The 26,342-nt window shown below is 39.6% G+C and overlaps 1 protein-coding gene across 1 annotated transcript in view; it reads right to left on the reverse strand.

Moving 5' to 3' along the window:
- LOC125236250 (fatty acid synthase) overlaps positions 1 to 25,824 on the reverse strand; it is a 111,206-nt gene extending 85,382 nt beyond the window's left edge. Inside the window, exons 1-3 of the mRNA XM_048142936.1 lie at positions 25,734 to 25,824; positions 19,849 to 20,001; positions 18,792 to 18,984 (exon numbers count right to left, since the gene is read on the reverse strand). Of these exons, the coding sequence (XP_047998893.1) occupies positions 18,792 to 18,984; positions 19,849 to 20,001 (346 nt within the window). The 5' untranslated portion in view covers positions 25,734 to 25,824. The remainder of the gene's footprint in view (positions 1 to 18,791; positions 18,985 to 19,848; positions 20,002 to 25,733) is intronic.
- Positions 25,825 to 26,342: the final 518 nt, after the last annotated feature.

Here is a 26,342-nt window from a genome sequence, read left to right on the forward strand (position 1 = left end):
GCGCTTCGCTTTTGTTGGTTGTAAGAGCTTTAAGCAATAAAATAAATTTGTTGGTTTTCTTTGTTAAACTTATACATAAACCTCAGAAACTTTTGCACTTCAGAATATACTGATACCTGGGGACTTGTGTGGCTAATGGAGTGTACTGAGCTCAATTCTGATTGGGAGAATTGTGTTTGAATTGGTTTTAACATGAAGTGTAACGGCTCAGCCACGACATTGGTCTAAGCGCGACAGCGGTGAGCGGCGGCCATACATTGGAGCGAGACACAGCGATGGGACTTTTCATTCGCACGTATGGCTGCCGCTCACCGCTGTCGCGCTTAGACAAATGTCGTGGCTGGGCCGTAAGACCTGAGTAGACGCTTATATTGGGCGAGCAGCGGAGCGGGCCGTGAGGCGTCTATGACAAACAATTGCAGGTCATATAAAGTGTCCTGAGTCGACGCTGCAGTGGACCCGCACTCGCCTGCCCCACTGCACGCCATTCTCAAGTTTCAGTGCCATTCTTGGCAATAAAGCCCCCCACATCTAGCGTCTCGCGAGCGTAGCGTACACTGAGAGAAATTTGAATTGTGAATTTAACAAGTTCGACTTGTTGCGGTTTATCCGTTTGAATCAGCCAAACGTATGTTTAAAACAATATGTGTCAGGTTGTTTTTATAAAACCAACTTGTTGATTCAAATATATTGCCGATTCAAATGACAAGTAGCTTGTTGTTTGAACCAAAGAGCATGTAGGCGCTATTTTAACCAAAAAACTTGTTGAACGAACATGAAAACTGGTTGTATTTTCTCTCAGTGTAAGGCCAACTGTATGGCAAAGCATGACGCCGCGTCGGACCAACGTCTTTTTCCATACAGTTGGCCCAACGCTACGTTGTTGTTGGATGTGGGGCTAAAAGGGTTGAAAGAAATCGATACTATTATATTTCAGTGACAGGTTGCCAGCGGATCGCCCATACCACAATGCAACCCATATCCCATAGTCGACTTCTCACGCACGGATGGTGAAATTTCTAACAAGTTTTCACAGGAGCTTTTAACAGGCCTTTATTACGAGGCGAGTTTATCACATTACAAATTCATAGCAATTCGTTACATCAGAATCGGACTCCAGGACAAAATGTATCCAAGAACTAACAAAACTTTTTCATTTGGAAAGTGGATTTTCAGTGTTGTCAGGTGTCACAAAAGTTTTCTAGTAGACATTTTATCATTCAGTCAGCATCACAAGTATCGGATGAAACAACTCACGAAAAATATACGCCATCTTGGAATAGTTTCGCAACTATACATACAAGGGGCCGCCTTATTCATAAACGTACTCTAAACTTATCAAGCCGATAAAGTTCGTTTGTCCTTTTCTATCACACCAATACGTCGGAAAGGGACAAACGAACTTTATCGGCTTGATAACTTTAGAGTACGTTTATAAATAAGGGGGTAAGTGTAGTCCAAGAGGATCCCTTTTTTGCCTGATGAGATTATCATTAATAAAAATTCTGAAACGGTTAACTTTTCCGAGTTTTTATTAAGGCCATCTAGGTTGGGTTTGGTTTGTTATATGGCAATCCTGGAAAGTTACGCGTTTCTAAGAAAAACCAAATTCATCATCGTAAGGCGTCTTACATCTTAACAGATGATTTAAGCAGCGTCTGAATGCGAGATACAACGCCTCTCGTGACTATATACGCCTATCCGGGAGCGACATACACGACCGCATATCGTCACTACTTTTAAAAAATCTCGTATCTCACGCTGCTTCTCAAAGTTAAAACGCAGTCAGTCTATATGCATTCCATACACACTTACTACAATTTTCTTTTCATTGACAGACGAAGATACAAGTTTTTTTTAAAAGTAGTGACGATATCCTACACGTAAATTGAGGCCCCACCGCCGAGGAGAGAGTATCGCGACCAAATTATGACTAACAAGAAGCGTACTGTAAGAGGTTTCGCATTCAGAATGAAACCTTTTACAGCAGTCATGGTCGCTGACTGGCAGTCCCTGATTTAAAATTGGAACAGTATAAGAACGTCAAGGAAAACAGACACTTCAATGGGGCATTCATATAGAAGCAGCGATTGAGAGTGAACGGTTGTTATTTAGCTTATAAAATATAAAAAAATATTGATTCAAAGCGTTGTTTAAATGTTTGGATGCTCTCCACTGATAGGCCGACTCTCTTACATGGTGGAGGAGCTAACGTCTGAAAGTTTCCCCTAGTTTCGGTTTCAGAGTTTTCAGACAACGAACCCCGACCTCATAGCGCGAGGAAGCACATGCCAAGCGATAAGCTTAAGACGCTGTAAAGAGAAGGAATACATATTGACCATCATCTCCAGTACAACGAGATATTCCGGGTGATATACTTCTTATATTATCTAATACTCATTATCACCCATTCCGTAGTTAAAATATAGCTGTGCAGAATTGACGTAAAAATGGAATGCGAGACATTCAACAGAGCAACGGGCGCTCAAGATTGTGTTGTTCAAGAAACTCTACGACTCCTCTTCGGTGACCATGGGCGTCGACGCAAATTGCGTGAACATCAGCTCCATCATACCTATATACTTAATCATACACATATGCAGTAAATCTTCCTAGATATGTAGGTTACATTAGATAGGCAATGTAAATTTAGTTTCAATCTTTTAATTATACATTATATTGTAGAACTTACGGAATAATTGTGATTAGTGAACTAAAATGTACATTATTTCAAAGGAAAAACGACTTGTGACAGAAAATGTCATTTGCCTATCCCTAATATTAAAAAGGATTTACAAAAAAAACACATAGAACTAATTATTTTGGCGCAATATATAACATGTAGAATACTATACATATTATTTATGCAATGTTTATATTAGAATAAAAACTATTTGATAGGCTTATTTATTCCATAATGTTTTCCTATAGCTACCAATAAGGCTAAGTTATATGAAAATATGTAAACTGTGGAATAAAACACACCCCAAACTGTAAATATTTAATATATAGATATAATTGTTTGAAGTTATAGAGTAATACGTCACAACACCCTTATAATTTCCTGACTACAAAGAACAACGTTCATACACATTTCTTTTACATGTATCAAGACAAGGCCGACTAGATGACCAGATGATCCAGCTGCTCACGGTGTGGCGGGATGGCTGGCGGTCATATGCAACCCCACTTCGTCGTCATCACCAACGTGCAGCACACTACAGCTGTAGCAATCTTCATGAGCCGTTCGGGCTCCACTTCACTTCGCAACCGGCGCGGCGGGAAGATTGGCGGCCATGAGAAGCCCCCACTTCAACGCCACCGCCAACAAGAATCGGCATCTTCAAAATTTATTATGTTTTTTCATGTGAAATAAACGTTTTGCCTTGTTTTTTTACTTGAAGTTAGGTGAATTTGCTAACAGCTGTCATGTCAATGTCATCTAGTCATGGCCACAGACAATTAGCTGTCAGAAAGTTCAAAATAAAAGGGTTTAGTCGATGGGCAGGGGTTAGGTTTTTGCCATTGGTTTTCCTAACCATAGTCCATATCTGACTAATTTGCGAGGACCTTGGCTATAGTCCAACTATCCAAATTATGGCGGTCTCAACCGTGGACTAGGCAACCACGCAAAGAGCGTTAGATGTTGGCTACCTTGAATGAGGCTGTCACTATTGGGTGTTAGGAGATTTTTTTTTGTGTGTAGGGGGGCCTGGCTTAGGTAGGGCCAACCGGTAGTTAGGGTAGAATAGGATAGGATAGGGTGTAGTATTGTGAACAATGGCTGCTTCTAACATAAGGGGGAGGGATATGTAAGAGGTTTCGCATTCAGAATGAAACCTTTTACAGCAGTCATGGTCGCTGACTGGCAGTCCCTGATTTAAAATTGGAACAGTATAAGAACGTCAAGGAAAACAGACACTTCAATGGGGCATTCATATAGAAGCAGCGATTGAGAGTGAACGGTTGTTATTTAGCTTATAAAATATAAAAAAATATTGATTCAAAGCGTTGTTTAAATGTTTGGATGCTCTCCACTGATAGGCCGACTCTCTTACAGTACCCCTGAAATGTTTGGGCCTTTTAGGCTTAAAACTAGATGGCGCTGTTCGCAGCCTGGAAGTGGCCAAAATCATACATACATACATACAATCACGCCTGTATCCCATAAAGGGGTAGGCAGAGCTCATGAAACTACTAAAGCTTCAGTGCCACTCTTAGCAAATAAGGGGTTGAAAGAAAACGAAAATCATATCCCTCCCAAAGAACTCTATAATCTGATGTCGATGAGTCTTTAAATTAATATTTTTATCTAATACAGCAAGAATATTGTAAATATTAACACCAAAACCTGATTTACAACTCATTCCAAAACTTTCTGTTTTACTTAAAGTGCCTAAATCTCAATTTAATCAAACTAAAACCTTACAAAGGACGTAATTGAAATACTTTCAATTGCTTCGTAAGACAATAACGAAACCATTCGCCCGTTCGTTCCATTCATTCCATTCGTTCAGAGAGCACTAAATTAGACCGCAAACGACACTTTAATTGGGCCACTTCGGGGTTCCGTACATAAGTTACGGAACCCTTCTTACGGAACACTGAACGCTGGATTTCTGCTTTTGCCTGTCTAGTTTGTGGACAGAGGTAGTTATTTTAATAGTGCATATTAAGAGAGAAGCGAGATAGTACAGTCAACCAATTGGAACCCTAGGCCACTGTAGAACTACGTCATAGTGACGTTATAAAGCAGATTGTAAGAAATCTCTTACTGCTTGTCATTTTGACATAGTTGTAGAGTGGCCTAGGGTTGCAATTGGTTGACTATACATTACGATACAACTGCGAAAAAGAGAAAGTTCGAAACGACCTAAACTAACCACAAAATTAAAATTTAAAAAAAACCCCCGACACAGTGGACCGATTTTCATGAAACATGGCTAAGAACACTCCCGACTCTCAGCTTTCAAACGAAAAAAAAGTAAATCTAAATTGGTTCATCCGTTCGGGAGCTACGATGCCACAGACAGACACACACACAGTTAGACAGACAGACAGACAGAAAAGCAGACAGACACCTCAAACGTCTAATACCCCGTCGTTTTTGCGTCGGAGGTTAATAATAAAATAATTCTTGGATACCGTTTTATTAGGCAGGCGTCCGGTTTTTTATCCCATAGCCCAGTATTTAGTCCATCACTTTCATCCAATAGCCCAGTTCATTTTAGATTCCATTAACTCTCAAAATAGTCCTTACACCCTGGCGGGGTGTTGCCTCTGCGTGTGTCCCATGATGCGGGCAACATCCGCTCGGTGTACCCCTTACATTTCATTCAAGTGTCGAAAGGGCCTCTACGCGTTGGATTCGCCTCCCAAAGGTCCAGAACACCATTGTTTCGTGATGGGAAAGATATACAAATAATTTTAATGAATATAACCGTGAATCATTCAAAACTTAGATATCGTCACTACTTTTAAAAAATCTCGTATCTCACGCTGTTCCTCAAAGTTAAAACGCAGTAAGTCTATAATATGCATTCCATACATACTTACTACAATTTTCTTTTCATTGACAGACGAAGATACAAGTTTTTTTAAAAGTAGTGACGATATTGTACCTATGACTTGTCTCTTGTCCCCTTTCAGATTTCGTTTAAAGGTATCTTACAGGTTTCATTTGATACGAAATACCTAATATTTTTGAAAGCCGAAAAAGAGACCACTGCCCACGGTAAAAACAATTGCGTGGAAAAAACGTGGACAAAATGTCGGGATTTTTTAGGATTTCATAAAAAACTGTAATGGGCGGGCGATGAAATTTTACAACGCGCTCGACACGTGAGGAACGCTATATTATTTTAAATGACTGAGTTATTTAGCTTTTGGTATATGAATCATATAATAAAATATCAAATTAAAGACCAATCTTTTAAAACGACCGGGTAAGTGAATATCTTAGACTAGGAATAACCTAACCACAAAATTAAAATTTTGAAAAACCCCCGACCGTGACATAGTGGACCGATTTTCATGAGACATGGCTAAAAACACTCCCGACTAACTCAGACAAAAAAAACTAAATCTAAATCGATTCATCCGTTCGGGAGCTACGATGCCACAGACAGACACAGACAGACAGACAAACAGACAGACAGACACGTCAAACTTATAACACCCCGTCGTTTTTGCGTCGTCGGGGGTTAAAAAAGAAGATTAAGGCCCATTTAGATGGTACGAGTTTCTCGCCCGTCTTGGTCGAGAAACTCGTATGACATTATCGTATGCGATAATCGCCTGGCGAGTATCGTATGAAAACGTTTACATTCGTGCGAGAAATAAAAACTCGCATACGAGTATCGTATGCGAGACTCGCCAGGCGATTATCGCCAGGCGAAATAGTTTAGACGGAGAGTAGAATTTTCGGGAGATATTTCCATAACATTTCTCGACTCGTCTAAACCGGTTCTCGTATGACATTTTTTCTCGAACGTGCGATTATCGCACGAATCGGAGCGAACCGATTTTCATACGAGTTTTGCCTGTCAACTTGCGTGCTTAGTTGCTAATTAATTAATTATAAACACATATATTATATGCTTTTTTTATAATATGGGGTAAATTTACCTTGGATTTATTTGACTTTAAGTTGAATAGTACCCAATAATATTAAAAACACTATAAATGATTTATGACGGTCTCAATAATATACAATAGGGAAAATAATTAATTCGACCGTGGCGTTACCTAGCTAATAAAATCTTAGTTGCGATGAGGTTTAAGATATTATTGAACATATAACTTAGATAACATTTTAAATGATAGTAAGCATTTTGCCCCATAGGTATTAACTCTATAATATTAATAAGCCGAATTCATTTTTGGTTTTAGCAGTTACTGAGAGGTACTTAGCTATAAATATAAAAACACCATGTTTTACATGATTTCTACTGAATTCATTTCGACTGAGTAGCGTATAAACTCGTATACGATTCTCGCATATGAGTTTTGTTTACACGGAGACATACAAATATCAAAGGCGAGGCGATTATCGCCCCCTCTCGTGCGATATCGTACGCATAGTTTACATGGATCGATATTTTTTCTCGTACTTCGATAATCGTACGTTCGAGGCGAGAAACTCGTACCATCTAAATGGGGCTTTAATCATTTAATACATTAACTAATTCATACTTTTGTCTAAAACATATAACTTATTCATTCATACATCACTTGTTTTATAAACATAACTAGCTCTTGCCCGTGGCTTCGCTCGCGTTAGAAAGAGACAAAAAGTAGCCTATGTCATTCTCCATCACTTCAAATATCTACACTTAAAATATCACGTCAATTTGTCGCTCCGTTTTGCCGTGAAAGACGGACAAACAAACAGACACACACACTTTCCCATTTTTAATATTAGTATGGATTCTATAAGGTACAGCGGGGCAAATCTCGACTGGGGGGCAAATGTAACTAGTTAATATATGTTTCAATGTTACTCTGTATCGATTGGGTCTAAAGCTCGTAGTGAATTTCATGCATGGTATGAATTAATTTATTCGAAACGCAGGCAACCCCTGTTCTTACTTTTTAATCGTTGCACGTCTGAACTGACGGCCCGTCACAAACTTTTAAACACATTTCGTACGATTCAATTATAAAAGTTGATTAACACATTAATTTGGGGTTACTTTGATTAATATCTCACACAATTTGAACGTCTATATTTACTTTCAATAACATTACTAAGTACCTTAACGTCTATTTCAGACGATTCATGGTGCAATGTCCGAGAGACATCGCTTTTGATGTCTGAGACATATGCGAAAGCGACATATTTTGCCACTTTTAACTATAAAACTCCCGTGAGACTCATACATATTTAAAAATATTTTAAGCGGGTTACTCACGTATTAAGTCGATATAGCGTTCGACATGTTTCGATCCAATTTCGAAATATGTTTTTTGTTTCGAAACATGTCGAACGCTATTTCGAAACATGTTTTTTGTTTCGAAACATGTCGAACGCTATATCGACTTAATACGTGAGTAACCCGCTTTAAATATTTTTTTAAATATATATTTTGCCACATAGCTGACAAGGAACGCTTGCAACCGATTGCGACGTTTCGCTATGGTGTCTTCTTTCCCTATAACATTAAGTTTTTGAATATTAACGTCCGCCATTTTTAACCCCCGACGCAAAAACAACGACGTGTTATAAGTTTGACGTGTCTGTGTGTGTCTGTCTGTCTGTTTGTCTGTCTGTCTGTATGTCTGTCTCTGTCTGTTTGTCTGTCTGTCTATGGCATCGTAGCTATCGAACGGATCAACCGATTTGGATTTTGTTTTTTTGTCTGAAAGCTGAGTAAGCCGGGAGTGTTCTTAGCCATGTTTCATGAAAATTGGTCTACTATGTCCCGGTCCGGGGTTTTTTCTAAATTAAAATTTTTTGGTTAGGTTGTTAAATAAGTACATCAGGGGGGTTACCATGACGTGCTAAAGCCGTTCAGTTTAGGTTGAGAGAGAGGGACGGAGCTATGTAACTGCTATAGCTGTGTCCCTTTCTCTCAACCTAAACTGAACGTCTTTAGTACGTCATGGTAACCCCCCAGTACTTAACTTTTAACCGTATTTCGTATTTTACCATTAATATCTATTGTTGCGCCGAAAGAAACATTCAAAAAATGCGAAATATTCAACATAGCACTATAGTATAGGTATTAGAAGATTGAAACTAACGATTTCATAAAATTAACAAGTATCACTTTGTGAACACATGAAATTTCTAAGAACTTTTCTATTTCTTTGGAAAGTGTCCAGAACTTGCACATCAGCAGGTAAACTGGTGGAATGGTTATAGTGACAATAGTGACCCTGCGACACTCCACCCAAGGCGGAGACGGAATTCGTTGGTGGTTTTAGACGGTAGTCCTATTCTGGTTAGTCCGTCATCGCCCCTGGTCCCCCGGACCGGATGGCATGCGTAAATGCATTTCCCCAACGTTAAAAAAAAGTTAAATATGTCTGATTGCTTGTTACTCGTAGTTCATTAAATTTAATTAATCGAAAATATATAATTATGTTCCTAGTGAATTTAAAATTAATACGTAAGAAATAGGCATATGTGGGCATTTTCGCGAGAACAATCACCAATAATATTTTTCTAAGGTAGGTGAATTTTGTGTTTTTCGTACGCAGAATCACGAACCCCTATCGATCCAGGACAAACAGATGGTCCCAAAATTTTATATTATTTTTCATACTTTCCACTTTGTAACCGCTGTACAAAGTGTTTGAAAAATGGTAACAAGGTGGAAAAATTAAATTTAGGACGCTTTTTTCTGCCTAGTAGGATCGAAAGGGCTCGTGATTCTGAGTAGGAAAAACATTAAATTTACCTATTTTAGAAAAATAAGTTTTTGAATCCTTTTTTCTCCAAAATGCCCGTGTCACATGTAGGAAAATGTGAACGGTTCGAGGGATCGGGAGTAGTGGAGTGCTCTCGTTTTGGAGGCTAAGATCCTCTTTGTTCGCAAAGTCATATTAGTTAGTTATACAGGAAAATAAGCATAAAATAAGTTCTCACATGAAATATATAAACCGAATGTAAACTCCCCTCTTTCGGTTCAATGCAAAGTGCGTACTGGAAATTGGGGCGGAAACTAACAAGAAATCAAATAAACCTACAAATCCGGATATACAGGATATACTTGAGAATATTTGCTGGTAAACAGGAAGTGTACTGTCGGCATAAAAAGAGGATTACGCGAATCAGCTTATCAGTAAGTAAATTGGTGTAAAGGGCAGATAGTTTATTTCGCTTAAGAGCAATAGAGACTGAATAAAATATGTCATAGAAAATGACTATAAAAACGCAAGCGACAGCGTTAGTGAAGGAACAGAGGGGAGGCCGACGCGTCAAAATACAGGTGTTGAAGGACCTGCGGATACGAAGTTCCTAACGAACTATTGTAATAAAATAAAACAAAACGGAAAATAAAATTATGGAGATTGATGGGGAGCCAAACTCACCGATGTTGTCGTCTCGAGAGTTTATCGGGTGGCCACCCTTGCAAAGCTTGGTTCTCTCTTTCCTTGCACTGCACACTCGCGAATCGTTCTATATAATATAATTAATTAATAACTTAATTCGTTGCGGATATTTTTATTCACCATTGACAACGACTTTCTTTTTGCGGATTGACACTTGACGTATTTTTATATGTTTTAAGAAGTTTGGCAAAGAGGCGGGTGACATGACAATTAAAAATGAGGTTGAACCTATCATAAGGAAGAGCGAGCGGGATGGACGATATGAATGATAATGAATGAAAAGGGCGCGAACATTTCTCCCCGGCCTTAAAGGGTTCCTTTAAAGGAAAGAAGTACTAAATAAAATAAATAAATAATGACCCTTTTCTTCGAGTAAAATAATAGCGAAAAAAATAATATTATTCTAACATAATACCCATTCCATTACTGGTTAGGCAAAGGATACAACCGCACGACAGGACGGACGAAACTTCCTTTACTTGTCCTGACAGTAACAACGCGGGTTGAGCCGTCCTTTGAAGGATGCACTGCGTCTACAACACCCAATGGCCATGAGAATGGCGGCGCATTATCTACTTTAATGACGACTACTGTGCCAATTGCGATGGGAACTGATGGCGTTGTCCATTTAGCTCGAGATTGTAACTGATGCAGATACTCTGCTCGCCATCGTTTCCAGAAAGACTGCACTATCCTATCTAGGAGGGCATGTCGTTCACGTAAGTTACCTGACTCGACCAATGGAGTAGGTAACGACAACAGTGGAGCAGTATGGAGAAAATGAGCAGGAGTAAGAGCTGATGGCTCAGCGGGGTCACTGCTCAAGGCTGTTAGAGGCCGGGAATTAACGAGCGCTTCTATCTGAGCAAGCGTCGTTAGAAGTTCTTCGTACGTCAGTATTTGCGTACCGATCACCTTGCAAAGGTGATTTTTTACTATTTTCACCATAGACTCCCATGCGCCTCCAAAATGAGCAGAAGCAGGAGGGATGAACTTCCAATCAATGCGGTTCTCCGCTAGTTCCATCTCCATAAGTGGACGATGAGCATCCAAGAACTTGTAGAGGTCACGCATATAAGAATTGGCGCCAACAAAATTAGTTCCATTGTCCGAATACATGCATTGGACGGGACCACGGCGTGCCAAAAAGCGCTTTAATGCAGCCATGAAGTTGGCGGTGCTCAATTCCGTCGCTATCTCAATGTGAAGACAGCGCGTAGTGAGGCAAGTGAAAATACATAACCAAGCCTTGCGACTCTTCACTCCTCTGCCACGAGTAGGCGTATATTGCAGAGGGCCTGCATAATCACACCCTGTATGCGTAAACGGTTTATCCACTTGATTCACGCGACAGCCCGGTAAGTCTGCCATGAGCGGAAAAGACGATTGTGGATTCACTCTGAAACAAGTGTTGCATTTGGCAATGCGGTCGCGAATGACACGACGAGCCGACAGAATCCAATACTGAAGCCTAAGTATAGTCATCATTGACTCGGGACCAGCATGCAAATGCTTTCTGTGAACGTAGTCAACGATCATATTGACTACATGATCACGTCGTGGGAGCACAATTGGGTGCTTCTGAGAATACTGCAAGTCTGTATTTGTCAACCTGCCTCCAACACGAATTAGACCGTCTTTGTCTAAGAACGGTTTGAGCTTTTGTAAAGCAGGTGAGCAATATATCTTGCTCTTAATTTTCTCAATATCGTCACAAAATGTTCGTTTTGCAACGATGAGAGAATTTTGCCTTCAGCAAACTCTAAGTCGGATCGGGTAAGGGCCGTGGGGAGCGGTTTCGGATTAAGGATGCGGTACACGTATACGACGATGCGCAGTAATCGAGACCACGACGATAATCGCTGCGCGAGGGAATAAAGTGGTGACTCTGACACATCCGTAGTAGTAGCGTGTGCAAGAGGCTTAAGCTCCGGCACTTCTCCGATGGACTCTCGATCGAGCTCCCTTAAAGGCCATTCTGATGGATGCTTGGATGCCCAAGCCGGTCCTGTAAACCACAAAGGATGATCCACAAGCTTAGCAGGCGTCAGGCCACGCGACAAGCAATCCGCGGGATTTTCTAAGCCCTAACATGATGGAAGCAGCTGGCCGGTACAGCTTCAATTATCTTAACAACGCGATTGGCAACGAATGTTTGCCAGCGGTGTGGTGATGACTGAATCCAGCAGAGCGCAACTTTCGAGTCAGTAAAGGCGTAGATCTCGTTAATGTTGTAACGGGGCTCGAAATTATCTTGCACCTTCCGCATGAGCTTTGCCAGGAGGACAGCAGCACACAGCTCTAATCTCGCTACAGAGACTGTCTTCAAGGGAGAGACCTTCGACTTGGAACACACCAATCGAACTGTCACTTCATTCCCGTTTATGACCTGAAGATAAACTACACCTCCATATGCCCGCTCGGAAGCATCACCGAAGCCTAAGAGGTTTATAGTACAACCTTGTACTACCCCGAGATGACGCGGTATATGAATTTCATTCAATTTTGGCAACTCAGAACAAAATCGTTCCCATAAATTTACAAAATGGGTCGGGGGAGTCTCATCCCAGTCGCATTTGATCAACCAAAGCTCCTGTATGAGGAGTTTTGCGTAAAGGACAACTGGAGCTACTAAGCAGACGTTATCCCATAGGCGAGCCACTGCAGACAAGATTGTCCTTTTAGTGCACGTTGGATCTGGCTCTGTCACCTTGAAATGGAAATAATCGCCAGATTTATTCCAACACAAGCCAAGGACCTTTTGCGAGACTCCTGGGTCTATTTCCAAGTCTACGGAAGCCCTATGAGAAGCAGGTATCTCACGTAGCACGGTCTCTGAGTTGCAGGTCCATTTGACAAGATCAAATTGACCGCATTTGAATAGGTCAATAAGCTCCTTAGCCGCAGCGATAGCAACAGATTCATCCTGCTGTTGCGAATCATCTGACATAATGCTGAAGCATACGTCATCCATGTATGTGCAGGACGATGCGATCGCTGCTGCCATTGGAAACTTATGTCCGTCGTCTGCCATCAGCTGGCGAACGACGCGGAGCGCGTGATATGGGCTCGACTTCATACCAAAACACACACGGTTAAATTCGTATGTCAAAATGGGATCTGCCGGGCGGAATCTATATAAAATTCGTTGAAACTGGCGGTCCGATTCGCGAACACCAATCTGTAAAAACATTTGGCGACAATCGGCTGAAAGCGCTATTTTGAATAAGCGAAAGTTCAAGAGGATTGAAAATAAATCCCCTTGAAGCATGGGCCCTGAGTGCAAGACATCATTCAGCGACAGGCCTGTAGTTGTCTTGCTACTCGAGTCCAGGACCATACGAACTTTGGTAGTGGTCTTATCCTCACGCACGACAGCATGATGAGGAATTATGTATGCGAGGGCTGAAGAGGTGTTCGCGTTGAGAGAGTTAGTCACGTCCGATATATAACCCTTACTGACGTATTCACGAATTATATCGTCATAGGCGGCACGTAACACACAAGAAAGCGCCTCTTAGCAGCCGAATGCGACTCTCCGAGCTTGAACACGTCATCTCGGAAAGGCAATGCCACAGTATATCTACCACTAGCGTCGCGCGTAGTGGTGGTGCGGAAATATTCCTCGCATTCAAAGTCATCCTGGCTTTGAGCGGGCGGAGCGGATACTTCCTCAAGTTCCCAGAACTTTTTGAGGAGGTGGTCCATGGAATCCACGGAAGTACAACAAGCTGAAGTATATTTACGCGGTGGCTGTAAAGCAGGCACCGAACCCATTAAAATATACCCCAGTACCGTCTGTATAGCTGGTGGCATATAGTCCACTTCGCTTTTGACGATGTGCGGCAGCAGCAAATGTGGAAATATAGTTGCACCCACCAGTACATCAATGGCGACGGGCGTATCCAACGTGTCGTCAGCTAGAGGGAGACCATGAACATGTGTCAGTGCTGACATGTCCACGGGCACTGACGGCAGGTCGTCGGTGATGCGATCGACCACCAAACTCGAAACGTCGAAGTTGACATTATCGTCGAATCGCGAAAATACTTTTACGTTTGCGTTCCCCTTAACAATTTTCTTGGTTTTTCCAATGCCAAATACAGAGCTTGGTTTCCTATCAAAAGTTAAACCTAAGCGCCTACAACATTCTTCAGTAATGAAGTTACTTTGTGACGCGGTGTCAAGCAGACATTTGATAACCTGCGTTTCACCCAACCTTACTGTCGCGAACGATGACCTTTGCGGTGGACAGCAAAATCGTGTCACACGAAGATGTCTTGATTTGACATTTTATTGTTAGAGGCTGCAAGTGCTTGCGTCGCGATAGACGTGTTACAAGACGTGCTTTCCGGTGGCGAGGATGTTTTAGCTGCGTTGCTCGTAGATGCATTTGACTCATCAGATGTCGAAGCTTTTTCATCCTTGTTCTTGTCAAAATGCAACAGAGTATGATGCTTTTGATGGCAAACTCGACATTTCACCTCGGAATTGCACTCGCGGGTGCGGTGTTTAATGCTTAAGCAGTTAATACATGCTTTAAGCTCTTTAGCGCGTTTGAAGCGATCAGAAGACGTTAAGTCGTTGAAAGAAGGACATTTGAATAAATGTTCATGGACAATATTGTCACAAATACATTTAGTAGTGCTCGCGCAAGCAACGTAGCTTTGTAGTTTAGGTGCGGCACTACACGGTTGAATCGACTTAACACCTTTTTCGCGCGATGGATTTACGGCGGCGGAGACGGCGGTACATGGTTGCGAGTTTTGATAAATCCTAAACTGACTTTTCATGAAATCTGACAGATCGCGAAATGTAGGCAACTTCGTATTTCGATGCAGCATCTCAAATGCTCGAAGAGTTTCCTGGTCTAACTTCTTTAAAGCTATATGCATAAGCATAAAATCGCTTAAATCATCCAGCTTAAGCGATTTAAGCGCATTCGCAGCTGTCACAAACTTATCAATGAATGTCTGGAAGTTAGACGAGGAAGCGGGACCATTAATCTTCAAATTGAGCATTTGATCCATGTAAGTCGAGGCAAGAGTGCGCTTATCTTGAAATCTGTCAAGTAGACTATCTAGAATAAGCTGATAATTGTCAGCGCTCGGAGTTATGCCTGCAAAGACGGCTTGAGCTTTTGGTGACAATTTCCCAATTAAATAAAACAGCTTCTCCTCGTCGGTAAGTGACAGATTGTCGTGCACTCTCGATTTAAAACTAGCGTAGAACAGCGGCCAGTTACGTATGTCTCCATCAAACGCTACCAGTTCCATCGTTGGCAAAGAAGGTCTAGCTCTCTCCACCGATAAAGGCGGCGAAGAGGCTGGCGGTGCGGCTGGTTGCAGTCGCTTGACCACTCTCCTGATGCGGCAGTACAAATCTTCAAAGGCTATGAGCGGCTGATAGTTAGGGACAGCAGCCGTCTTAGTCCTCAGTAGCGTGCGGTTGTACTCATTTACCACTTCTTTGAACTCCGTCCGAAGTTCGTCAATAGTGTCAGCAGCGTCAAGAAAACTTTCGCGACTCACTGCATCTGTATCGGCAACTAGCGACTTTTTATAAATACTCTGGACGAGTTCAAAGAAGACGTTGCGTTTTGCTTCAAGCATTGACAACTCGTCTTCATAACACCAGCTGTCAACGCTTTCGGCTTTTGTTTCTTTTGCCATATTGCATGAGAAGGGTTAAATATGCGGTAAATCAATTTATGTTCCTATGAAGGATAAACTCTTATAAACGTATACCTAAATTGCGGGTGCGGTTAATAATATATATTTAGGTAAATAATTTATAAGGGCGGAGCGACGAATAAAGTTATACACGTATAAATAAATACCTAAACTGCGGGAGCGAGTAAGTAAGAATAATTTAGGTAATATTTATACGGGCGGTGCGGGAGGAGAACGATTCGCAATGAATGTATGAGGAGAAAATAGGGGAACAGGGAAGAGAATCAGGTTCGAAGACCAGAAATGTTGAAGGACCTGCGGATACGAAGTTCCTAACGAACTATTGTAATAAAATAAAACAAAACGGAAAATAAAATTATGGAGATTGATGGGGAGCCAAACTCACCGATGTTGTCGTCTCGAGAGTTTATCGGGTGGCCACCCTTGCAAAGCTTGGTTCTCTCTTTCCTTGCACTGCACACTCGCGAATCGTTCTATTATAATATAATTAATTAATAACTTAATTCGTTGCGGATATTTTTATTCACCATTGACAACGACTTTCTTTTTGCGGATTGACACTTGACGTATTTTTATATGTTTTAAGAAGTTTGGCAAAGAGGCGGGTGACATGACAATTAAAAATGAGGTTGAACCTATCATAAGGAAGAGCGAGCGGGATGGACGATATGAATGATAATGAATGAAAAGGGCGCGAACAACAGGAAACAATGTGAATTTCACGAAAATTATGAATTCTAGAAAACTATTAAAAAATAAGTAAAATAATGGTCGTAGAAAAAGTATTGTATATAATGGGACGGTGTTTAACTGAGTCAAAAAATACTCGTGGCGTCTTTAATAACAATTTTCAGCTTCGCCTCAAATTGTTACTCACGCCACTCGTCTTTTTTGGGTGTCCTGCCGTTTCGCCAAAAAACTTTTCGTCAAATTTCATTTCCCAATAATCATATCGCAATAGTTTCATTTCCCAAAGTATTGTTTGGCAAAGATATGTTTCGCAATGAATTTGTTTGGTCAAATTATCATTTGGCACAATTTTACTTAGTCAAATTTTATTTAGACAAAACTTTATTTCGCAAATGTTTTTAATGGCAAAACTTATATCCCAAAAACATGTTTGATCAAAATTTCACATCGCAAATTTCGAATATATTTAGACATTTGCATTTTCATTTCTACGGGATCGTATTTTACCGAAGATTTATTTGCCTTTAACTTAAAATCTGTCAAATGATAATTTCAGTTTTATTCCCAAGTGCTTTAGTCGGACAAGAAGGACAAAGAAGGTTACTAATCTTTATTTTTGTCAAATTAATTACTAGACAAAATTATTTTGTTAACTATTTTTTTTTTGTCAAAAAATTATTCTACAAATTACACCATGCAAAGCCACGTTTGACAATAAATATTACAAGGCATAAATGTAATAATTTTATTAGTATTGTAACAGAAAAGTCGTGTGTGACAAAGCCAGTTTAGGTGCGACGACGAGCGAAGCGAGGAGGAGCGTGTTAGGTTGACAGCGAGCAAACCGGAAATTACTTTTTAAAGTAATTAAAAATTAATAGAACATAATGGTCGTGAAAACATCAGGTTTCTTTTTAATAAAATGTATCCGGACATGTAAGTGATAATGTCATCCTTGCAGCCTTGACATTTGCAGCAGGAGGAAAAAAAGTACGAGATACACATTATTTCACACAAATCTTGGACACAAACTACAAAGTATAAAATCAAATAACAAATTTCCAGTGCGCCATTTAATTACAATATATTGGGATTATTGGGAAATGGAAATTTTGCCTAACAATACCTTTGACTAAATAATATTTGGTAAAATGAAATTTGACCAAGTAAATATTTTGGGAAACAAATACTTGCCAAAAAAAGTTTTGCTAAATGTCAATTTGCGATAAGTTGTTTTGCCAAACGTTTATTTGGGAAATGATAATTTGGGAATAATAGTTTGGGATGTGAAACTTTGGGAAACATTTTTTGGCGAAACGTCAGTAAACCTCTTTTTTGACTAGCAACCCTAGTTGCATAAAAAACTATTTCAATCTCAAGGAAAAATCGACTTTACTTAGAAAAGTTGTCTTTAGATTAGCATACTTCAGTCACGATTCATCCACTGTTGGTGCCGACTGTACCTCAACAGTGCAACTGGGTCACCAAGCAACCGAAACTTCACCTTAAAGTTCACTTCAGTTGGCACACAAAGTGAAGAGTGCCTGAAATAACTGTGCCTTTCTGCTCGCTTCAGGTAAATATCGCGATGATTTTCTTTGTGGCTAAACGTCACAAAATAGTACATTACGATACAAGTGTGGAAACTACTAACTACTCTTAAAAAGAAAGCACATCGTTGGCAGGGCCATCTCAAAATACCTATTTACTACTTAGACAGAGGACAGGTGTAATCAAGAATTCACAAAATTTGTTTTACTTAGATCTTATTTGATTCGGTCTCTATCTGTCTTAGGTCATTTTAGGTGGCTCACTCTTGTATGGAGAAAAAAAAGTATTATGTTTTCATTGGGCACAATTACAAAAACTTACCAAAATTATTTTGCAATTGAAATTTATCTTTTGCCTCCGGATCCACTTTGAAGTTTTCATCAATTTTTTTAGTACATTTTGTGTGGTGTGCGGAGTAAGTATAACTATGTATTGTCTTCTAATTAAAAATGTTGTTATAAAGATATACCAGTGGACTGATATAAAGATATACAGTGGATTCGTATTGCAATAGCATGCTAAAGGTTCAAAGAAAATACCTAAATGAAGAAAAAACCTCAAAATTTTAAACCTTTTTTACACCGTACTCCATACAAAATACAAAACTTCAACTGAAATCCGGAGGCAAAAAATGAAAAATAAAAATTTCAAATAAAATTGTACACTCATTAATTACAAAATGGCACATTTTTGTGACTGTTAGAAGAAAAACTGCCACCTAAGAAAATAAAAAAGTTAAAAATGACCCATCCTAATTGACACATCATTTTACGCCTAAAACTTAGCAAAAATACTTACCAGCATCAATGACAGCTTCATACGCCTTCTCCAGCAGGATCCTACACATGGGATCCATAGTGTGGGCCTGCTTGTAATGGACGCCGAAGAACGAGGCATCGAACTTGTTCACGTGGTTGATTTTGCCTGTGCGCTGCGGAATTTCGGGGTGAGCTAGCTTCCAACGGCGAGGGTCGCCTGAGATCAAGTCCACCTGTGGACGGAAAGGAGCAATGGAATGAGATCGTTGTAAATAGGCTTATTGAACCTATGCCAAATGGACTAAAAACCGTGATGAGTGGTAAAACAAACGGGATTCCCAGATGGAATAGAACTTGGACTACAAAGAATAAAAATTAAAGCGTGCTGGGTTTTGACTTATTTTGTGATGCAATACTGAACTTAGAACAGATTTTTTTTATACCACGTCGGTGGCAAAGAGGCGTACGGTTCACCTGATGGAAAGCGGTTACCGTGGGTTAATTTAATTATTTTGTGATGTGATACTGAACTTAGAACAGAATTTATTCTGGAAATTAGGTTTCTGGTCACGGGAAAATTAGTATGTGAAGTCAAGGCTCTCAACAGAGTTAAATCATCATTGGCCACAAACACCTTTGTTCGTATTTTTGCTATTGCACTACGTTTATAGTCATATCTGTTACAGGTTAAAATTTCCGGATATCATAATCCGGAAAAATCACTGGACACTATTAATGAGGTCCAGGAAAAGTGTGACAGCTAATGTTATCAAAATACCTTGTTACTGTTACATGATCTACACAAGCACCTGGGTCCGGGAATTATCCGGATATTCCTGTAATAAGGACTTCATAGCCTAGGAGAAGCGTATTCTTACATACCTTATTAAATAGATTCTCCTGCAGTTCCACAACGGAGTCGGAATCCGGAAAATATCCGGACACTCCTGTGAAAAGAACTTCATCGCTGGTGGCTGGTGCGACAGCTGATGTTATACTGTACCTTTTTCAACAAGTTCTCTTATACTACAAAGGGTGGGTCCGGAAAATATCCGGATACTCCAGTAATAAAGACTTCATAGCCTACTCTTACATACCTTGTTAAACAGGTTCTCCTGCAGTTCCACAACGGAGTCGGAATCCGGAAAATATCCGGACACTCCTGAAATGAGGACCTCATCGCCGGGGGGCGGGTGCGACAGCCGATGTCCGGACTCAAGGCGATCTTCGACTTTGGTGGTCGGTGCCATCTATGGAGGAAATTTAGAAACTATTAGTAAAACACATTTTTAGTAGATTATAGTGTAAGGTGCATTGGGAGAATTTCGTCTGGCCGGTAATTTCATCTAATCGAAATATTCTCCATGTTATAATGATGTTATACAGTAACTATTCACTTAAGATCGATATGTGTCCCCTGAAATTCGGGCCTGAATAGGGCGCGAGACACATGAAACCGATTAGACATAAAACATAGGAAAAAAACGATGAGTTTAAATTAGTGCCAGTATCTAAAGTTTACATACATACATACAATCACGCCTGTGTCCCATGAAGGGGTAGGCAGAGCATATGAAACTACTCAGGTTTCAGTGCCACTCTTGGCAATATAAGAGGTTGAAAGAAAACGAAACTGTGACATTGCAGTGACAGGTTGCCAGCCTCTCGCCTACGCCACAATTTAATCCATATCCCACAGTCGCCTTCTACGACACCCACGGGAAGAAAGGGGGTGGTGAAATTCTTAACCCGTCACCACACGGGTCCGGGTCCTAAAGTTTAACTGCAAATATCTAAATTTCAAGCTTTCGAGAAAACAAAAGACGATAGACGACGAAGACGAAACGACGACGACAAAATTTGCGACGAAAGATTTGGTTTTCTCAAAAATATACGAAATTGGTCACATAACGTTAAAATTTCTGGCCCCGTAGCCGAATGGCATTTCTCTGACGCCAAACGAAAGCGATACGCCGCTGGCTCTGTCGCGCCAATACGCAAGCGCGATAGAGATAGATATCTACTAGCGCTTCGTTTCGTGAGCGTTTCGTGAGCGATTGTGCCATTCGGCTAGCCACCCTGTTGTTTTTGTTTTATATTTTACCATTTTTCTTTGTAATTGGTAGGTACTTGCAAATAAATTCTTCTGTGCAAATCTTTTGATGGCTATTACTTTTGATAATGGGAAAATTCAATATTAAACCTCCATTTTCTTTTTTACGGATTCCATTATTAGTCCTTTGCGTTGTTATTTACTTGTTTCCTACATTAAATCAACAATAATAAACTTATTTACACAATAGATTACAGTAATCAATGTAGATTTAGTCGAATTAATAAAATATGCTCACGTTCTTTTAACCCTGAGGTCCGCACGTCATAAGTAGTGTTACTTTCATTGCTAGGAATAAAATGTAATTAAGTTCTTATTGCAGTCTATTTAGGTCTCATTTTAATCAGATTAGTTTCTCTGTTGCATTAAAATATGGGCATAGAATTAGACTTGATTAAAAAAAGTATCAAGTTTTACTTCAACCAATTGAAATGTTTTACTAAACCCGTATAATTCTTTTTGAGCTTAAAATGTAGTGAAAAAGTGAATCAAAACCTTTTAATGTTATTTATTTCTTTTTAATATGACTTTGTTTTTAATATTTCACCATAGTGAGTGTAACAGATTTTATAATTTATAGTTAGCTTTTAGTCAGTTTTTACTAAGTTTTTTAGGGTTCCGTAGTCAACTAGGAACCCTTATAGTTTCGCCATGTCTGTCTGTCTGTCCGTCCGTCCGTCCGTCCGTCCGTCCGTCCGTCCGTCCGTCCGCGGATAATCTCAGTAACCGTTAGCACTAGAAAGCTGAAATTTGGTACCAATATGTATATCAATCACGCCAACAAAGTGCAAAAATAAAAAATCGAAAAAAATATTTTATTAGGGTACCCCCCCTACATGTAAAGTGGGGGGCTGATATTTTTTTTCATTCCAACCCCAACGTGTGATATATTGTTGGATAGGTATTTAAAAATCAATAAGGGTTTACTAATATCGTTTTTGATAATATTAATATTTTCGGAAATAATCGCCCCTAAAAGAAAAAAAGTGCGCCCCCCCCTCTAACTTTTGAACCATATGTTTAAAAAATATGAAAAAAATCACAAAAGTAGAACTTTATAAAAACTTTCTAGGAAAATTGTTTTGTACTTGATAGGTTCAGTAGTTTTTGAGAAAAATACGGAAAACTACGGAACCCTACACTGAGCGTGGCCCGACACGCTCTTGGCCGGTTTTTTTATGTTTTTTTAGGCGTTTAAAGATGTCAATAACATTCGACGGATAGATAATTCTCCTTCAGCAAAATACATTTTAAATGTATATTCTAAAAATAACCGACCAAAATCTATTTCTAAACATCCATCAATAACAGTTTTTATTTTGATCGAAACCACCAATTATTTACACGTGAATGACCTCCAACGTCGAACCATTTAAATAATTAATATTCCTTGATTTTATTTAAATCGTGTAAAAACAATCCCTAGACTTATGCATTATTTATTTCCCCAATGCTATTTCGGACGTATGAAGGTGTGCATTTAAAAACTTCCAGTCTATTGTAATTTTTATTAAGCAGAAACGTCTGCTAACGATTCTAAACATTTTTATATTAAAGGAAAAAATGGAAAAATTTACGCTTCCGGCGGGACTTGAACCCGCACCATTTTTGCAATCCGTGCAATGCTCTTACCAATTGAGCTACGGAAGCCACGCCGGACTTCGCAAATCTTTCCATGCCTTTTCCTTTTTTACACGTCTTAGGGTGACGTCTAGCGCCATCTACCGACAGACTATTACATCTTGTAACGGCACTGGAGTCTCAAGTTATATTGAGAAGCGCCGGAAGCGTAAATTTTTCCATTTTTTCCTTTAATATAAAAATATTTCCAGTCTATTTTCAACTAGCTTTTACCCGCGGCTTCGCTCGCATTAAATCGAAAATTGAGTAATGCTCCATACTAACCCACCCCTCATTTTAGGGAAGTGGGGGGGTTATAAAGAGATAAAAAATAAGCCAATGTAACTCTGTTTCCATTCAACTATCTCGTCTTAAAAATCACGTCAATTCGCCGCTCCGTTTTGCCGTGAAAGACGGACAAACAAACAGACACACACACTTTCCATTTTATAATATTAAGTATAAAGTATGGATAAGTAAATTATAAGGTATATAAGTAAAATATAGTAAATAGTATAAGGTACAGCGGGGCAAATCTCGACTGGGGGGCAATTGTAACTAGTCCATTTCTTCTATTATTATACACTATGATGTTGAGTTCTACATGTATCCACTGAACGATCCTACCATATATAAGGTGCTAAAAAATTAGTCACGGATATTTTAAGGGACGTTAATTAACATCAAAACAGTGAACTTTCAATAGAAATTACTGAAAAAAATCATGATTTGACACTATTTAATAATGCAAACATTGTAAAACATGAAAAAAAAATGGACCAGTTACATTTGCCCCTCAGTCGAGGTTTGCCCCGCTGTACCTTATTAGTATGGATTAGTAAATCATTCATTTAATCGTATCAGGCGTTTTTTATGAAGCAAACGAGCAGGCAGGTCACCTGATGGTAAGCGACCACTGCTGCCTAAGGATACCCGAAACACCAGAAGGGTTGGAATTGTAAAACAATGACAGCTAATTTTAGACATAGACAATTAACGCAAAAGCCTTCATAAGCAAGAAAGCTACTTACCTAACGAATTATTCCCCAAAAAAGTATAACTTCATAAAGATTTAAAAAAAAATGTCGACTCTAAGTTTTTTAATATGCGACAGAATCGAGTGAACTACGAAAGATCTTTTGGCCTTTTATAATGAAGAGGATGCAAAGTGTCGCGAAAATAAAAGCTTTTAGGCATCTTGCGAAAAGAAACGTAGAGGACGTTTGTATTCAAAGGCTGAAGGCACTTTCAGGTTACGAGCATGGGACAAAGGCATTTTCAGGCTAGGGTGCAGGAAAGTGCTCAGGTTAGTAGCTCTGGCATATTCATTTTAATGGAGTAGATGGTACAGCAAACTTTAAATTTCCATGGACACATTTTGTATTTATTGAATTGAATTGAATCATTTATTTCAGGTATTGGACTAATGTTGGTGTAGGTACATATTAAATTAATTTATACAGCGTGTGGATTCCATACGAGCGAATAATGAATCCAGTTATAGTATCTGGTGCCGTAGCCGAAAGAGGCGCGTTCCTAGCACGCAGTCTAATCTCGTGTAGGTGTACGCGTACTATGCTTCTATGAGTGAGATATGACAGGTCGACTGGTCGCGTCTTTGACAGGCGGTACCTGTGAGGTAACCGAGAGGGGGTGAGCGGCACTTTCAGCGGGGAGCGGGAGTGGACATACTGTACGATAGTACTCTTTTTTATACTGTGACGCCGGCCTAAAGCGTGCAATAGTAAGACCGCCTCTTGTTTTACCACTTAAGAGGTAAAACAAGAGGCGGTCTTACTATTGCACGTTGTGTTTTAACAAGCAGAAACGTCTGCTAACGATTCTAAACATTTTTATATTAAAGGAAAAAATGGAAAAATTTACGCTTCCGAAAATGTAATAGTCTGTCGGTAGATGGCGCTAGACGTCACCCCAAGACGTGTGTACATAAGGAAAGGCGAAAGATTTGCGATGACCGGCGTAGCTTCCGTAGCTCAATTGGTTAAGAGCCTTGCACGGATTGCAAATGATGCGGGTTTAAGTCCCGCCGGAAGCGTAAATTTTTCCATTTTTTCCTTGAATATAAAAATGTTTAGAATCGTTAGCAGACGTTTCTGCTTGTTAAAAATAAATTTAGTATGGGTTAGCACATTGTTACTGGTGAATTCTCAATATAACTTGAGACTCCAGTGCCGTTACAAGATGTAATAGTCTGTCGGTAGATGGCGCTAGATGTCACCCCAAGACGTGTGTACATAAGGAAAGGCATGGAAAGATTTGCGATGTCCGGCGTGGCTTCCGTAGCTCAATTGGTTAAGAGCCTTGCACGGATTGCAAATGATGCGGGTTCAAGTCCCGCCGGAAGCGTAAATTTTTCCATTTTTTCCTTTAATATAAAAATGTTTAGAATCGTTAGCCGACGTTTCTGCTTGTTAAAAATAAGTCACACGTTTTATTTAGTCCGCTATCCTTATATGCAGATGCCAAATTAAAGGCGTGGATCCTCATTTTCACTAGTTTTTTTATGTATATTTGATGCTGGATGTAGTCACCTATATTTATAGATAAACAGTGTGTAATTCTAATACGAGCGAATTTCTTAACGGTGGTCGGTGGCTAATATAGGTCACACGAAATTTTATTAGTTATTTTATACTCTTAATATGCTTTGATTAAAGTTACTTTAATCAAAGTTAATATGTGTTTAATTTGACTTGTAATTGAAATTCAAATGTTTTCTATGTAAAATAATTCGCCTGGCAATGTAATGCAAACACACTTACGTTAAGCGCTCGTTGACAGTTAGTTTTACAAGTTAATATCACTTATATAATGTCATTAACTGTCTTCGCACCCATATTTACAATACATTGGTCCTGAGAAAATTTCTAGAAATCCATACTAATATCATAAATGGGAAAGTGTGTCAGTTTTGAATTGACGTGATTTTTGAGGTGGAGATAGTTGAGGGGATGGAGAGAGACATAGGCTACTTTTTCTAACCCCCCACTTCCCTAAAATGGGTGGTGGAAGTTTGTATGAAGTATTCCAGAATTTTCTAATTTTAAGCGAGTGAAGCCGCGGGCAGAAGCTAGTTAATAATATGTGGTGAAAATTAAGAGTAACTTTTAAAACACCTCTTAATTAATAACACTACTGAATTCTATGTCCGTTTTAATTTATCGCCCGTATAAATCTTACACACTGTATGTAACACCTTTTATCACACTCCGTAAAGCTAAAACCAACCTTATAAAATCACAAAACTTTCACAGAACTGAACTGGAACTGAACCTTGGACGTGGACACCGGCAGGCACCCACTACTCGTATGACCGTTGGCACCGTCCGACGATGTTTATAAAACGGACAATTAAAAAATATTTGCATACAGGGTGATTTGTAAACAATGGCGGTATCACTAAGTTAAAACTTGGTTTTGTCTTCGGTTACTGCACAGTATAATTAAGAGTACTATCGTACAGTATGGACACTCCCGCTCCCCGCTGAAAGTGCCGCCCACCCCCTCTCGGTTACCTCACAGTTACCGCCTGTCAAAAACCTGTCATATCTCACTCATACAAGCATACACTTACATGAGCTTAGAATGTGTGCTAGGAACGCGCCTCTTTCATATATTTGATCGCCAGTGCCCGAGGTGTGGTTACTATAATGGTAGTTGGGAAGTAAAAGTATGCAAATGGATTATATCACGTTTAGTGAATTTATAATAGATCACGATGTTTCGAACCCTTTCCAGCGTTCTTAGCCAACGTGCAACTAAATAAATATTACACGAATTCTACCCACATCGTTAATTATTTTTCAGTACAGATGGTGTTTTTTTTACGCACTAGTG

Source organism: Leguminivora glycinivorella, chromosome 19, assembly GCF_023078275.1.
Source record: "Leguminivora glycinivorella isolate SPB_JAAS2020 chromosome 19, LegGlyc_1.1, whole genome shotgun sequence".
In the NCBI taxonomy this organism is placed as follows: domain Eukaryota; kingdom Metazoa; phylum Arthropoda; class Insecta; order Lepidoptera; family Tortricidae; genus Leguminivora; species Leguminivora glycinivorella.